The sequence below is a fragment of the Ostrinia furnacalis genome, unplaced genomic scaffold (genome assembly GCF_004193835.3).
Source record: "Ostrinia furnacalis isolate ACB-3 unplaced genomic scaffold, ASM419383v2 OfSCF6232, whole genome shotgun sequence".
Classification (NCBI taxonomy): domain Eukaryota; kingdom Metazoa; phylum Arthropoda; class Insecta; order Lepidoptera; family Crambidae; genus Ostrinia; species Ostrinia furnacalis.
Window position 1 is genome coordinate 80,170 of NW_021136471.1, and position 13,929 is coordinate 94,098.

General features: G+C 46.2%; 1 protein-coding gene across 9 annotated transcripts in view; it reads right to left on the bottom strand.

Moving 5' to 3' along the window:
* Positions 1 to 13,929, bottom strand: part of LOC114362141 (diacylglycerol kinase theta) — a 64,592-nt gene that overhangs the window by 9,534 nt on the left and 41,129 nt on the right. For 3 of the 9 annotated variants that reach the window (XM_028317412.1, XM_028317409.1, XM_028317414.1), the window contains exons 3-13: positions 12,509 to 12,611; positions 11,990 to 12,152; positions 11,826 to 11,874; positions 11,234 to 11,402; positions 8,243 to 8,386; positions 7,504 to 7,756; positions 6,913 to 7,124; positions 6,004 to 6,216; positions 2,797 to 2,931; positions 2,062 to 2,236; positions 1,256 to 1,404 (exon numbers count right to left, since the gene is read on the bottom strand). In XM_028317412.1, the coding sequence (XP_028173213.1) occupies positions 1,256 to 1,404; positions 2,062 to 2,236; positions 2,797 to 2,931; positions 6,004 to 6,216; positions 6,913 to 7,124; positions 7,504 to 7,756; positions 8,243 to 8,386; positions 11,234 to 11,402; positions 11,826 to 11,874; positions 11,990 to 12,152; positions 12,509 to 12,611 (1,765 nt within the window). Of the gene's footprint in view, positions 1 to 1,255; positions 1,405 to 2,061; positions 2,237 to 2,796; positions 2,932 to 6,003; positions 6,217 to 6,912; positions 7,125 to 7,503; positions 7,757 to 8,242; positions 8,387 to 11,233; positions 11,403 to 11,825; positions 11,875 to 11,940; positions 12,153 to 12,508; positions 12,612 to 13,005; positions 13,108 to 13,929 lie in introns of those variants that run through there. The other 6 variants (XM_028317417.1, XM_028317411.1, XM_028317415.1 and 3 more) reach the window with 5 other exon arrangements.

Consider the following 13,929-nt stretch of genomic DNA (forward strand, 5'->3'; position numbering starts at 1 on the left):
CTATCTTGATTTATGTATTGAGATTTGAGACGTGATTATTACCTAGTGTTAGTCACGAAGCAGAACGCTAGCTAGTAGAAGCTAGACATATCATCATCTCAGCCATTGGACGTCCACTGCTGAACATAGGCCATCCCCAATGCTTTCCATGTTACCCGGTTGGTAGCTAGACATATTATTGGTGATAATAGTACGCGTAGATAGCGTAATTTTTCCTATTGAGTCCTCTTCCTTCAGAGTGTGTACTCTGAAGCTAGCTAGCTAGCTGTATAGCTAAGTAATACGCCTAGAACCGAGCTAATTCTATCCGTTCAGGTTTAGATATTTCAGGAGGAGAAGGAATGAATCATGACTTGATCTTGATGCACCTCTTTGCATATTCACTCGCCTAGTCTATCAAATTGTTTATGCTAAAGCATCCATAAGGAGACAGGAACAGGCGGAGATGGAGGATCATAGCGTTGCCGTAAAATCCATTTGATGGTAGATCTTGCCGCTGCTCTATAACGGTTGTTCTACACTTACCGGTGCCTAGGAACTCCACCAAGATGTTCTCGTAGTTCCTCTCCGACAGGCCCGGCGGCAGCGAGGCCACGAAGAGACTGGGTCAGGCGGAGAACTGGTGGATCATAGCGCGGCCGCAAATAAAGCCCGTTGACTCGATATTGCTGGGCTTGTTGATAACAGATGTAAATGTTCCCTGTTCTCCACTCACCGGTGCCTAGGAACTCCACCAAGATGTTCTCGTAGTTCCTCTCCGACAGGCCCGGCGGCAGCGAGGCCACAAAGAGACTAGGTCGGGCAGAGGAAGTGTGGGTTTATATTCCATCTATTTGATGACTCGATCTTGCCGCAGCACAATGCCTAGACGGGTTAAGGGATGATGTAAATATCAGAACTTGTGTTTCTTTAATGAAAAGACCGATAGTTAGCGAGATAAGCATTTATTATTCGGGTTCTTACACAGACACATCTTGTTCGTACATAGCCGGAAGAGGGAAGAGCGTTCTACCGGAAACAGTTAACTTTTTAATATTTAATACACTTCCAAAGATAATATAATCCTAACACTCCCTCTCAATTACAAGTTAGGCTTTAACTTTTAATTGCAAAACACAATAATTTTTATCTACTAATAAAAACTTCTAATAACAAATCCAACCCCACCCTAGCCTACGGGCGGCAAAACTGTAAATCCGCCACTGGATTGTGTTCAAACACCTGCTTAAACAAAAGATCAGGCTGTGTGACTCACCAGTGCCGAGGGGAACGATGGCACAAGGCGGGTTGGAGCACTGCGAGTCCTGGCCCACGTTGTCGAGGCACTGCAGCACCCAGCCGATGGTGCCGTCGCCGCCGCACACCAGGATCTTGTAGTTGGGAATGTGACGAAACACGTACAGCCTGCGACACCAAGTAGAGTCAGCGTTAAATACTTCGTGACACCCAGGTAGCCAAAAAAATTCCATCACGTCTTTGTTACAATTGAAATTAGGTTGTGTTGTCAACTTTTTGGCCACTTTGTACCAACACGTTATGGATCACACTTAAAGCGAAGAATGTAATATAGGCTGACAATAGTGACTGGGTTTTTTGCGCTGCTTCTTTTCAGCACTGGCCCATTTATTGTCCAGAAGGAGTGGTAGGGTTAATACTGGGACGTGTAAAGTCTTTTTAAACACCTATTTGCAAAAATTTATGACTTTTTTTACTACCCAAATTGTTTACTACAGGGCTAGGGCATAATAAAATTGAGTCAGTACCTGAGGTATGGGAGCTGCACAGGAGGGTTTTTGTGACGTCAAACGTCAGTGAGACTTCAGATTATGCTTCAGACTTGCATGCTGTGTCCCGTCATGTGTCACCACTCCCATACCAAATGTTCAGGGGATATTTATACCTCAAGCTCGGACTCAGATGTTTATTTATTTAAATTAGGAAGACCATAGTCATTAATTGTATTGGATTGTTTTGTTTATTATTAGAAGTTATTATTTGACTTGTCTTGCTCTACCAAGTAGTTTGCTGAAAACTAGAGCAAAGATGGAGGTTGGTACTTACCCCGGAAGGGGGCCGCCATTCTCTAGGTCGAACACTTGATAAGGGTTAAGAAGTTTTCTAAAGGAAGAGATGAGCTCCAGCCCTTGGCAGCCGCCGGACTTGACGTTCACGAACACCAGCAGTGGCTTCACGCCCGCCGGCACCATTGACGGCTCGATGCTTGGTAGCAGCATCACTGTGTGAAATCACACCATGTTTGAGTCAGTAGTCACTTTATTATTTCTTTGTCCATCAATGACAAATCTCCACAGAATACTCGGGACAAAATTCTAGGGTAGACCTTAGAACATTAGTCATGTTACATGCAGAATGGTTGCCGATCTTTATCCAAAAAGTTTCCACAGAATAGGAACTCTAACCTAAAGCTTAAACATAATAATGCATCATCATGCTGAGTTGTTGGCGTTGTTGTCAACAACTACCCTAGCGCATGACACAATATATTTAAGTACTTAGTGGTGATAGCCACTTTGGTTCCTTTGGTAAGAACCAAATAAAGTGATTTTTGCGTCTTGATTGCTATGAAGTTAATAATCTTTTAATTTGAAAGTTATCACCTGTGCATTTGCAGTTTGTTCATGATTACCAGTGGTTCTTTTCTTACTGTACCTAGATAAGGCTACGTTAGAGCTTTTATATTCTGGGTTTATCACGCCATGACATTGAGAGTTGGTTGTAATTTGATGGTTAATTGGTTATTTATACCTATTAAAGAAGAAATACCTTGAGACTTACCTAATAAATGCTTATCTTCATATTTGGCCTCTCTAAGCGCGTAGAGCGCGCGTACCGCCTTACTGGCGTCCTCGTATGTTATCACCATCGACCCGTACTCGTAGTAAATCGGCCCGATTGATGTGAACTTGTTTTCTGTTACAAATGGAAGAAAATAATGAAAAATTTGTAAATGCAAAGGTATGAGAATGTTGATGAACGATATGAGTTGAGAGGTGGTATGAACGGCGGTTGCAACATTGACATAGAGCTGGTCACTAAACAGTAACTCAATGCTGATTCTTCTTCGTTGAAATAGGGCATAGTATACAGCCATTACGCCATTTTTAACCGAGCCGGTTTCATACGTCTGATGACTCATGCTAGCGGGCCTACGATACCCAAACGTGGACAGGACAATAGATATTATTATTCCGCAGTCTATACTCCCTGTGTACCTATGAATTCTATCAAAATATTCTCGTAGTGCCTTTACGACAGGCCATGTTACAGCGTGCACAAGGAGACAGGATTAGGCGATTGAAAAGTAAATCATAGCGCGGCCGCAGTTAAAATCAAGCTCGTTCCGTCTAATGACTTGATTTTCACGCTCCTCTACGGAAAACATACATATATTCTCTACTCACCGGTGCCTAGGAACTCCACCAAGATGTTCTCGTAGTTCCTCTCCGACAGGCCCAGCGGCAGCGAGGCCACGATAAGACTGGGGATCAGGCGGAGGAAGTATGTCTATTTGATGACTCGATCTTGCCGCAGCACAATGCCTAGACGGGTCAACGGAGGATGTAAATAGTCTCACTCACCGGTGCCTAGGAACTCCACCAAGATGTTCTCGTAGTTCCTCTCCGACAGGCCCGGCGGCAGCGAGGCCACGAAGAGACTGGGTCAGGCGGAGGACTGGTGGATCATAGCCCGTTGACTCGATATTACTGGGCTTGTTGATATCAGATGTAAATGTTCCATGATCACTCACCGGTGCCTAGGAACTCCACCAAGATGTTCTCGTAGTTCCTCTCCGACAGGCCCGGCGGCAGCGAGGCCACGAAGAGACTGGGTCAGGCGGAGGACTGGTGGATCATAGCCCGTTGACTCGATATTACTGGGCTTGTTGATATCAGATGTAAATGTTCCATGATCACTCACCGGTGCCTAGGAACTCCACCAAGATGTTCTCGTAGTTCCTTTCCGACAGGCCCGGCGGCAGCGAGGCCACAAAGAGACTGGGTCAGGCGGAGGACTGGTGGATCATAGCCCGTTGACTCGATATTACTGGGCTTGTTGATATCAGATGTAAATGTTCCATGATCACTCACCGGTGCCTAGGAACTCCACCAAGATGTTCTCGTAGTTCCTTTCCGACAGGCCCGGCGGCAGCGAGGCCACAAAGAGACTGGGTCAGGCGGAGGACTGGTGGATCATAGCCCGTTGACTCGATATTACTGGGCTTGTTGATATCAGATGTAAATGTTCCATGATCACTCACCGGTGCCTAGGAACTCCACCAAGATGTTCTCGTAGTTCCTTTCCGACAGGCCCGGCGGCAGCGAGGCCACAAAGAGACTGGGTCAGGCGGAGGACTGGTGGATCATAGCCCGTTGACTCGATATTACTGGGCTTGTTGATATCAGATGTAAATGTTCCATGATCACTCACCGGTGCCTAGGAACTCCACCAAGATGTTCTCGTAGTTCCTCTCCGACAGGCCCGGCGGCAGCGAGGCCACGAAAAGACTGGGTCAGGCCGAGGACTGGTGGATCATAGCGCGGCCGCAAATAAAGCCAAGCCCGTTGACTCGATATTGCTGCGCCTCTAGGTAACAATGTAAGTGTTTCCTATTCTCCACTCACCGGTGCCTAGAAACTCCACCAAGATGTTCTCGTAGTTCCTCTCCGATAGGCCCGGCGGCAGCGAAGCCACGAAGAGACTGGGTCAGGCGGAGGAGTGGTGGATCATAGCCCGTTGACTCGATATTACTGGGCTTGTTGATAACAGATGTAAATGTTCCCTGTTCTCCACTCACCGGTGCCTAGGAACTCCACCAAGATGTTCTCGTAGTTCCTCTCCGACAGGCCCGGCGGCAGCGAGGCCACGAAGAGCCTGGATCAGGCGGAGGGCTGGTGGATCATAGCGCGTCCGCAAATAAAGCCAACCAAGCCCGTTGACTCGATATTGCTGCGCCTCTAGGTAACAATGTAAGTGTTTCCTATTCTCCACTCACCGGTGCCTAGGAACTCCACAAAGATGTTCTCGTAGTTCCTCTCCGACAGGCCCGGCGGCAGCGAGGCCACGAAGAGACTAGGTCGGGCAGTGGAAGTGTGGGTTTATATTCCATCTATTTGATGACTCGATCTTGCCGCAGCGCAATGCCTAGACGGGTTAGCGGAGGATGTAAATAGTCTCACTCACCGGTGCCTAGGAACTCCACCAAGATGTTCTCGTAGTTCCTCTCTGACAGACCATGCTACAGCGACTCTACGAAGAGACTGGGTCAGGCGAAGGAGTGGTGGATCATAGCGCGGCCGCAAATAAAGCCAAGCCCGTTGACTCGATATTGCTGCGCCTCTAGGTAACAATGTAAGTGTTTCCTATTCTCCACTCACCGGTGCCTAGGAACTCCACCAAGATGTTCTCGTAGTTCCTCTCCGATTCACTCACCGGTGCCTAGGAACTCCACCAAGATGTTCTCGTAGTTCCTCTCCGACAGGCCCGGCGGCAGCGAGGCCACAAAAAGACTAGGTCAGGCAGAGGAAGTGTGGGTTTACCTATATTCCATCTATTTGATGACTCGATCTTGCCGCAGCACAATGCCTAGACGGGTTAACGGATGATGTAAATAGTCTCACTCACCGGTGCCTAGGAACTCCACCAAGATGTTCTCGTAGTTCCTCTCCGACAGGCCCGGCGGCAGCGAGGCCACGAAGAGACTGGGTCAGGCAGAGGAAGTGTGGGTTTATATTCCATCTATTTGATGACTCGATCTTGCCGCAGCGCAATGCCTAGACGGGTCAACGGAGGATGTAAATAGTCTCACTCACCGGTGCCTAGGAACTCCACCAAGATGTTCTCGACGTTCCTCTCCGACAGACCATGCTACAGCGACTCTACGAAGAGACTGGGTGAGGCGGAGGAGTGGTGGATCATAGCCCGTTGACTCGATATTACTGGGCTTGTTGATAACAGATGTAAATGTTCCCTGTTCTAACTCACCGGTGCCTAGGAACTCCACCAAGATGTTCTCGTAGTTCCTCTCCGACAGGCCGGGTGGCAGCGAGGCCACGAAGAGCGCGAGCGTGGGCCCGTGCGGGTCGCGCCGCGGCTGCAGGTAGAAGCGGGCCAGCTCCATGCGCCGGACCGACTCCCGTGCCAGCCGCACCACGATCCGCCACGGTCGCTCGTCTTCTTCGAGTACTCGTTCTGACACTGGATGGATACAGTCGAAATTACTAAAATGGATATCATTTCTTAGTAGTGTTCAATGTCCGGAAATTATTTCAGGACTTGGGAAAATCTCTATCTGAACAGGTTATTTGACTGTCAAAAAGGTAGGGTAAAAAGATTATGAGACATGTAGAGGCTCCTTAAGAGCAAAATGACGATTTGTAAGAACTATTTATTAGTCTAAACAAATAAAGAAATTTTGACTTTTTTTGACTTATAAAAAATTATGCAACATAAGCTATGGTGATTCTTATCGGGCAATTTATTTATTTATTTATTTATTGCACTAAGTGGAGCATGAATAAAGTATGTACTTTATATTATAGTAAAAATATTGAAAGTCTTATGATTAAACAGATCATTAAAGCCACTGCTGTACTGCTGGAAATCGCCGTTAATTAATGAATATAATCGTTATCATGGGCTTCTTTGATAGGTAGTACTAGAGATCGCTGGCGTCGTCGCCGCGGCAGACCATCGTGACGAAGGTGTGACTTGACTTTAGGGGCTATGCCCCCTAGATGGGGCAGAGGGCGTCCACAACAGTCCTGCATCGCGTTCGGTCTTGAGCTTCACTTTCGATCTCGCTCCAGGTCTTGCCGATTTTCTTCGCATCGTCTGCTATAGTGACGCAGGTAAGTTAGTAAGTTCACATCTATTAGGATGGAAGCAACTCACCGCCCCTATCGAGCAGGATCTCCGAGCAGCGGAAGTCGTTGGCGGCGGTGGTGGGGTCCAGGCCGAAGCGCTCGAGCGCCGCGGCCATGAGGTCGGTGACGGCGTCGTCGCCGCGGCAGACCACCGTCACAAAGGTGTCTCCCGCGCCCGCGATGCGCCCCGGGTACACCCGGACCTCTCCGCCTCCCGTCTCTGGTTCCCTGGAAACGGTGCTTGGATTAATGAGTTGTTTGCTTCTGTTTTAAACGCGTCCTGTGGGTTTGGTGAAAACATGTTTAAAATGTGGAAATCCTGGCTGCAGGAACTGTTTTGGCGAGAGCCAAGATGGACTGATTGTGTTTAAGTTGGTTACTCTCACAATCAAAGCTAAAAAAGAGTATTCTGTGTCTGTCTTTAGCGTGAAATAATCAAGATTGTAAAACAGGAATGATCTTCTCGTATTGTAAGCTAAGATTAACATGAGTCACGATGTATGAAATAAATTCTAGGTTTTTTCACAGTTCTTTTCAGAAGCTTGTTGGTCAAGCTCCTTCACTCAGTCACATTATTTTTGTCTTGAGATTGTTGGTTGCAAAAGAAAACGGTACTCACTTGAAGCGCAAAAACAGCGCCGGCCGCTTGTTTGGCAGCCTGGTGACCCTGGCCAGAGGCGTGGGGTCTTTCAAGGGGGGTTCGTCGCCCGCCAGAGCGTCCGTGAGTTCGAAGAGGTCCGGGTCGCGGACCACGTGGAAGGCCCGCAGAGCCGCCGAGACCAGCTCGCGCTCGTTCCAGTTGCGACCCACCACCACCGGCCGGTACAACCGGCGCGACCACGCCGCCTCGCCGTCGTACACCTTCACTACTTCTGTTGGAAACATTCGGATTCTCGATTGCTTCTTTTGACTTTTCGTTTTTTTATTATACGCTGCTCAAAGAAAGAGAAAAATGATGTTTTTCAATATGCCAGGCTATTTAAAAGTTGCAGGTCTCGTACGTATTTAAATTGTAATAGTAGACTTGTAAGTTTAACAGAGTAAATACAAATGAACATAAACATAAATTCGGCCCGAATTTTGTCAGTGTGTGCGTGCGCGCCGCATACGTATTGGCGCGCTCACATACAAACCGCGCTCGGTGCGTTTCTATGAAGATGACCTACTCATTTGTATTTACTCTGGTTTTAATAAATGGGGACCTGGGCTGAATTTTATTCTAAGTATACTAATGAAGTTAAGCCAATGATTTTATAATTATTTTATAACTAATAGAGATAAATAACATTTTAGTTTGCAACTTGGGACTTCAAAAATCAATGATATTTGTTATAATTTGTTATGTAAACGTTACGTACCTTCGTCCCTGTCGTCAGGAGTGCGGTCCCTGTGCTGCTTGTGGTCGGGCTTGTGGTCCTGGTCGGCGGGCGCGCCCGTGGAGCCGCCGCCGGAGCCCGAGCGGCCCTCGCAGCCCGAGCTGAACTCCTCGCTGACGCTGCGCGCTGCAACACCGCGGATCGCTCACATTCGCCCCCCCAACCCCGCGCTAACTGCAACTCTTTGCCTACTCTAAAGGTTGGCTTACATTTTAGTTAGTTTCATCATTTTTGTTTTGCAGACGATCTTTGATGCCTTTTCAATTTGGTAATAGGCAATTTTTTCATACATAGAACTTACGTCGATGATATTTCATCATTCGTTTCAGTATCATTTGTAAATTCAAGTGAAATTACTAATGTACGGTAATCGCCACTATTTTCATGCGATTACTAAACTGTATTTAACAGTGAGATAAAAAAAGATCGTCTTATGAAACTTTTTTGGGAAACAAAAACCTATGAGTTGACGTTCTGAAAAAGCTAGTTGAAGAATTGGCGAGTGGATATTTATATAAATTAATATGACACAAAACTTTTTTCCTGAATTGGTAATGAAATAGCCTCTTCAGAACGTCCAGTCTTTTCAAATTCCAAAGCATGTTAGTCCCTCTCTACACCAATCTAATTCACCCACAATCTCTACGTTGTAACACAAGTAGCACGACATTTTGCAAAATAATCGTGAACTTACAAAAACACACTAATAGTAATGTCTCGGGTACAGCAGTTTCAGAGACATTTGAACTAGCAGCACATATAGCCCAACTACATGAACGATTGTTCCAAAGTGGACTACGTCTGTTGATACGGCATTCTTAACACCTTCTCCGTCCAAGAAAATTTCATGAAAACTGCGCTGTTTATAGCAAGCACCATAAATAATCAAGCTTAAGTAACTCCATGTCTGGCATAAGAGTCTCTTATAAATTTATTTCTGAAAAAAAAATCGGGTGAATTTGCATTTTGACGCCATTTTTACTGGACAGAGAAAGGGTTAAGTACAAAACTAGAGTTAACAAAATAGCCACAGTGCTTGCAGCGACGGCGTTAATATGAATAATATGTTATATTGGTGGATCGTGTGGGGCAGTAAGTTTACCTTTTTGCCGGTGGAACGCTCCTCATGAGCGCTCTTGGGCGTCGGCGTCAGGTGACGTTAAGTGAGATAGGGAAGAGGTTTATAAAACTACAAGATTTGTTTTTGAGGGATATTAGGTACAAGTAGTCATTAAAATCTTGTAGACTAAGAGCTAGTGAACGCCAGACCTACGTCATTTTATAAAAGCTGAAAGTTTGTTAGCGTATGCTCTCAATATAGGATATAATGTTGGTAAATTATGGAGTTTGGGTCGTGGTGGCTTTGGGAGCTACCCTAAAAAAACTGTCTGGCAAGGAGTTGGAACTGTCAAAACTGTCTGGCTGTTGGGGAAAATACTTCTAGTAATTGCCCAAGTATTATACATAAAAATCAGATTTTATAGTGTAACGTAAATCTAACTTTTACTGTGGCTTTTTCTGTATATTCAATAGACTGTAATTCTACCAATGTTATACCATTAAATCTGATTTTTATGTATAATATTTGGGCAATAATTAGAAGTATTTTCCCCAACAGCCAGACAGTTTTGACAGTTCCAACTCCTTGCCAGACAGTTTTTTTAGGGTAGCTCCCAAAGCCACCACGACCCAAACTTCATAATTCATCAACATTATATCCTATATTGGGAGCATACGCTGACAAACTTTCAGCTTTTATAAAATGACGTAAGTCTGGCGTTCACTAGCTCTTAGTCTATTGGGTATTGTTGGGCGTTGACATGTATGTTTTGAATAACAAAATACTATAGTTCTTATGGTCTTGGAACTTGACATCTCCTCTAGCTTGAGCGAGGAACTTCTGTGCTTCAAGATCCATATTTCTGACTTCTTTAATGAAATACTCAATTTAGTAATTGTTGGCTATGCACTTTATGGTAAATGATTAACGTGTTCATATTTGATTCAAATCATTATGTAGTATGCATTATCATCATCTTGTAATTTTACACGTATATACAAAAGTCAAGGTAGAATCGAACAGTGTTGAATCGAAAAAACGTGTAGAGTCCGGAGAAGTTTTTGTAAAGTTGTTTAGTAATGAGGTGTGCAAATAGATATTGTCACAAATAAATAACAATAAAATAATAAGTGTAGAAAACAAGGTGTTAAATAAGAAGCGCAGTTTGTTGCCATGCACGCACAGTTTCAGGGGACACGGGGACGTTTGGATAACACTCGCTGCACGTATTACTTATATGACAAACATATAAATAAAAGTATGTAGTTACAGTATGCCGAATCGAAGCAAGAATGCTGTGCGTGGTAGGTGTGTCATAATAAGCATACAGCGAAAGCTCTCAAAACAGCTAGTCTCAGCAGAACTACGATCTAACTATGGATTTAAATCGTCTTTAGTGTAATATATTTAAAGCGGCTAAATAAGTAGGTTTAGTATAATTTAGTGTCCTTTTAACGCTGCGGTAGTTGAGCTGAGGGGTCATGCTACGGGGCGGGCGTGGGGGGGGGGGTACCTCTGGGGTAGGGGGGCGAGGCGCCGCCGTGGGGCGAGCAGGCGGCCGGCAGCAGGCGCCGCGCCAGCGTCACCAGCCGCGCCGGCGCCCAGCCCGCGCCCGAGCCGCGGCGCGCGCGCGCTGCCCAAAGACACCGCTCACACTCCGCCGCGAGACACGGAAAACGCATGTGCCGCGCGATTCGACCCGCCTGACCCGCTCCCGAAACGAGCTAACTAACTACGGTAGCTAAGAAAACGAAGCTAAGAAAAATGGGCTACTTGATGTGGAGTCGAAAGATTTTGAGTTCGGAAGTGCCTGGTCGTTCGGGAGCAGGGCGGTGATGCTACAAGCGGCTACAAGCCCGCGAATTGCGTGGCACATGTCGCAAGCTGCGGCGGGCTGTGGAGGCGACACTCACGGCAGCCGAAGTCGCGCTGCGAGGGCGGCGGCCGCACGTGCACGCCGATGATGGCCTCCATGGGCACCTCGGTGCGCGGGATGGACACCGCGGACGGCGGCAGGAAGATGGGCTGCAGCATCCCGAAGTTGCATTCTTCCGGTATGAGTGCGCGGCAGCCAGCGTGACACTGCCACAAAAAAGAAGATTAATATTTTTCCTAAGATCAAGCATCAACATCTTATATAAAGGTTCTAGTCCTTTGCCATCTAAACTACATTCAACTGTCGCTAGTGTGAATATGATAACCAGTTCGGGTACTCTGCAGACCACCAGACGGCATATTGCTATTTGCTTCGGTAGCGGTGCTCCAGCAAACGTGCTTGCTGTTGGCCGGTAGTTGCTCCGTGTTACTGGGTCAATAGCGCATCTTTGGTAATGAATACTCACTGTGCTGCCGCACTAGTCGTGCCTTAAGTCCAGCAATCGTACACTTGACATTGGCATCGGAAACCGGTGAGGCAATTGGCAGACAAGAAGGCTTGAGGAGACACTTATTGTTTCTGCCACTCTTTTGGTTGCTGCCACTCGCTGTGGCCGCTAAGGGGCTCACCGTGCTGCCGCACCACTCGCAGCGGTAGCCCGTCAGGCACTCGGCGGACCAGCAGGCGCGGCGGCAGGCGGCGCACTTGCTGTGGCGGGCAGGGGGTCACTGGGGCGGGGCTCACCGTGCTGCCGCACCACTCGCAGCGGTAGCCCGTCAGGCACTCGGCGGACCAGCAGGCGCGGCGGCAGGCGGCGCACTTGCTGTTGGCCGGCAGGTTGCCCTCGCGCCAGTGGTGCACGTGGCGCGGCTCGCTGCCGGCGCAGTACGTCGCGTTCTCCTTGCAGTCGGCCGCCGCGAAGTCCACACATTCGCCGTGGACATAGTACTCGCATACTGGAATGGATTATGTTGAGTTACAAGACAGTACAGCAGTTCAGTTGAACTAGCTTACGAGTATCTAGCTCTTACAAGATAAATGATAACATCTGGCAAAAATACTTCTTCGCACAACATTTATTGGTTGTAAATATCACAAATGTAGCTTTAACTAACTGGTGTACCTACTATGCTACTTCATTACGGAAATTGAAAAGAATACCCTGACTTGCAGTTGCCTCTCTGTCCAAACCGAAACAAAAGAAAACATTGAAAAATTATGCTTCCAAAGTTTACTGCAAAAATGAGACGAAATCAAAAAAGAATATGTTCCAAGAACAGCTTGGTCTATATCTAAGAAATTGAGAACTTACTCATGCAGTGTAAAGCTGGCAGTTCATCGAGCCGCTTTCGGCACACCGTGCAGAACTTCCGCTTGTGGTGTGTCGGCTCCGACCAGCAGTGAGCTACTGGGTTCTAGAACAAAAAACAACCGTGAAAACTGCTGCAATGTCCTAAAGACAATGAAGGAAACATGAAATTCTTTAGAATTTCTGCATTTTCCGAATCAATTCCTAATATCAGAAACTCTAGTTCATATCACTAAAAAGTTTTAAATTACCATAAGCAACCATTTTTAAAATTAACCTTGGAAGGAGTTCACCACATTTTTGACATTTTGAATGTGGTCTGTGAATACGAAAAGATTAAGAAATTATTAAATCCCAAAGGACTCTGTTTACCACTGATCTGGGGTGGGCGTTAAAGGTCCAGTTTCAATGTTAAAGTGGTGGTTAAAGTTATTTTCTACCACGAATTATTAAATACTAATAATACTTCATTGATGTATTATTAAATGTATTTTTTTTACCTTGATTAGGCTCGGCGCCACCCCGCAGCACGGCGTTACCACCTGCCCCACGCATCGCTCGTGAACTATAAAGTTGCACACTGCAAACAAAAACAATACACCATTAGCAAACTGCAACTAACTATAAAAAAAATACTAATAGTCCGATTAGCCCCTCGTGTTAAGCTAAATAAGCTTGTGTTACGAGTGGGCTCACCACAATAGTCGAGCGGCGGTGGGATTCGAACCCGCGTTCCTCGGATCTCGAGTCGGCCACTCCGACCACTTCACCATTCGGCTATTGTGGCTATAATTATAACTCCGTTTTAGTCAAGGAGATATAGTTTTGATGCATTGGAAGTTCGATTAACATGTCGCAGAACCGACAAAACGGGTTTTGGAATAGAGTTCCTCTATGGTTGAGGATTCCGAGTGAAGCTCGCTTTCACCTTCATCCTCATCATCACTTTTCGTCAGCTGAGATACAGGCCAAGAGCTACCTTGTTGTGGATAAAAGAATACAGTGGAGAAACCCCACTGCTCGATGGACCGACGACCTCAATAAAAAGTTGGCAGTTGCTGGATTAAAAAGGCGGGCGATAGTGCTTTGAGGCGGTTCTTTAGTCCTTGAATTACCAAGCATTAACTTACATATCTAATTTTGATGGCTTATACCTAATGATGCCTCAAAAGACTGGAGGTAAGAGACGCAAGATGATGGTATACCGTCACGGGATGGAAAATCTAAATAAAAATTGAACCATTAGCATTGCTATCAAACGGGGAAGTTGTAGAAATTGTAGACTGCACAAACACTGCCAACGAGGCACGAGCACACACGTAATTGCAGAGGCCGCTTCATACAACTATGGGGGTGGTTATTGTGTTTGTTGAGTCATTATTTCGAATGTAGAGCTGATGTTTTTTTATCTGCGATCGTTTATG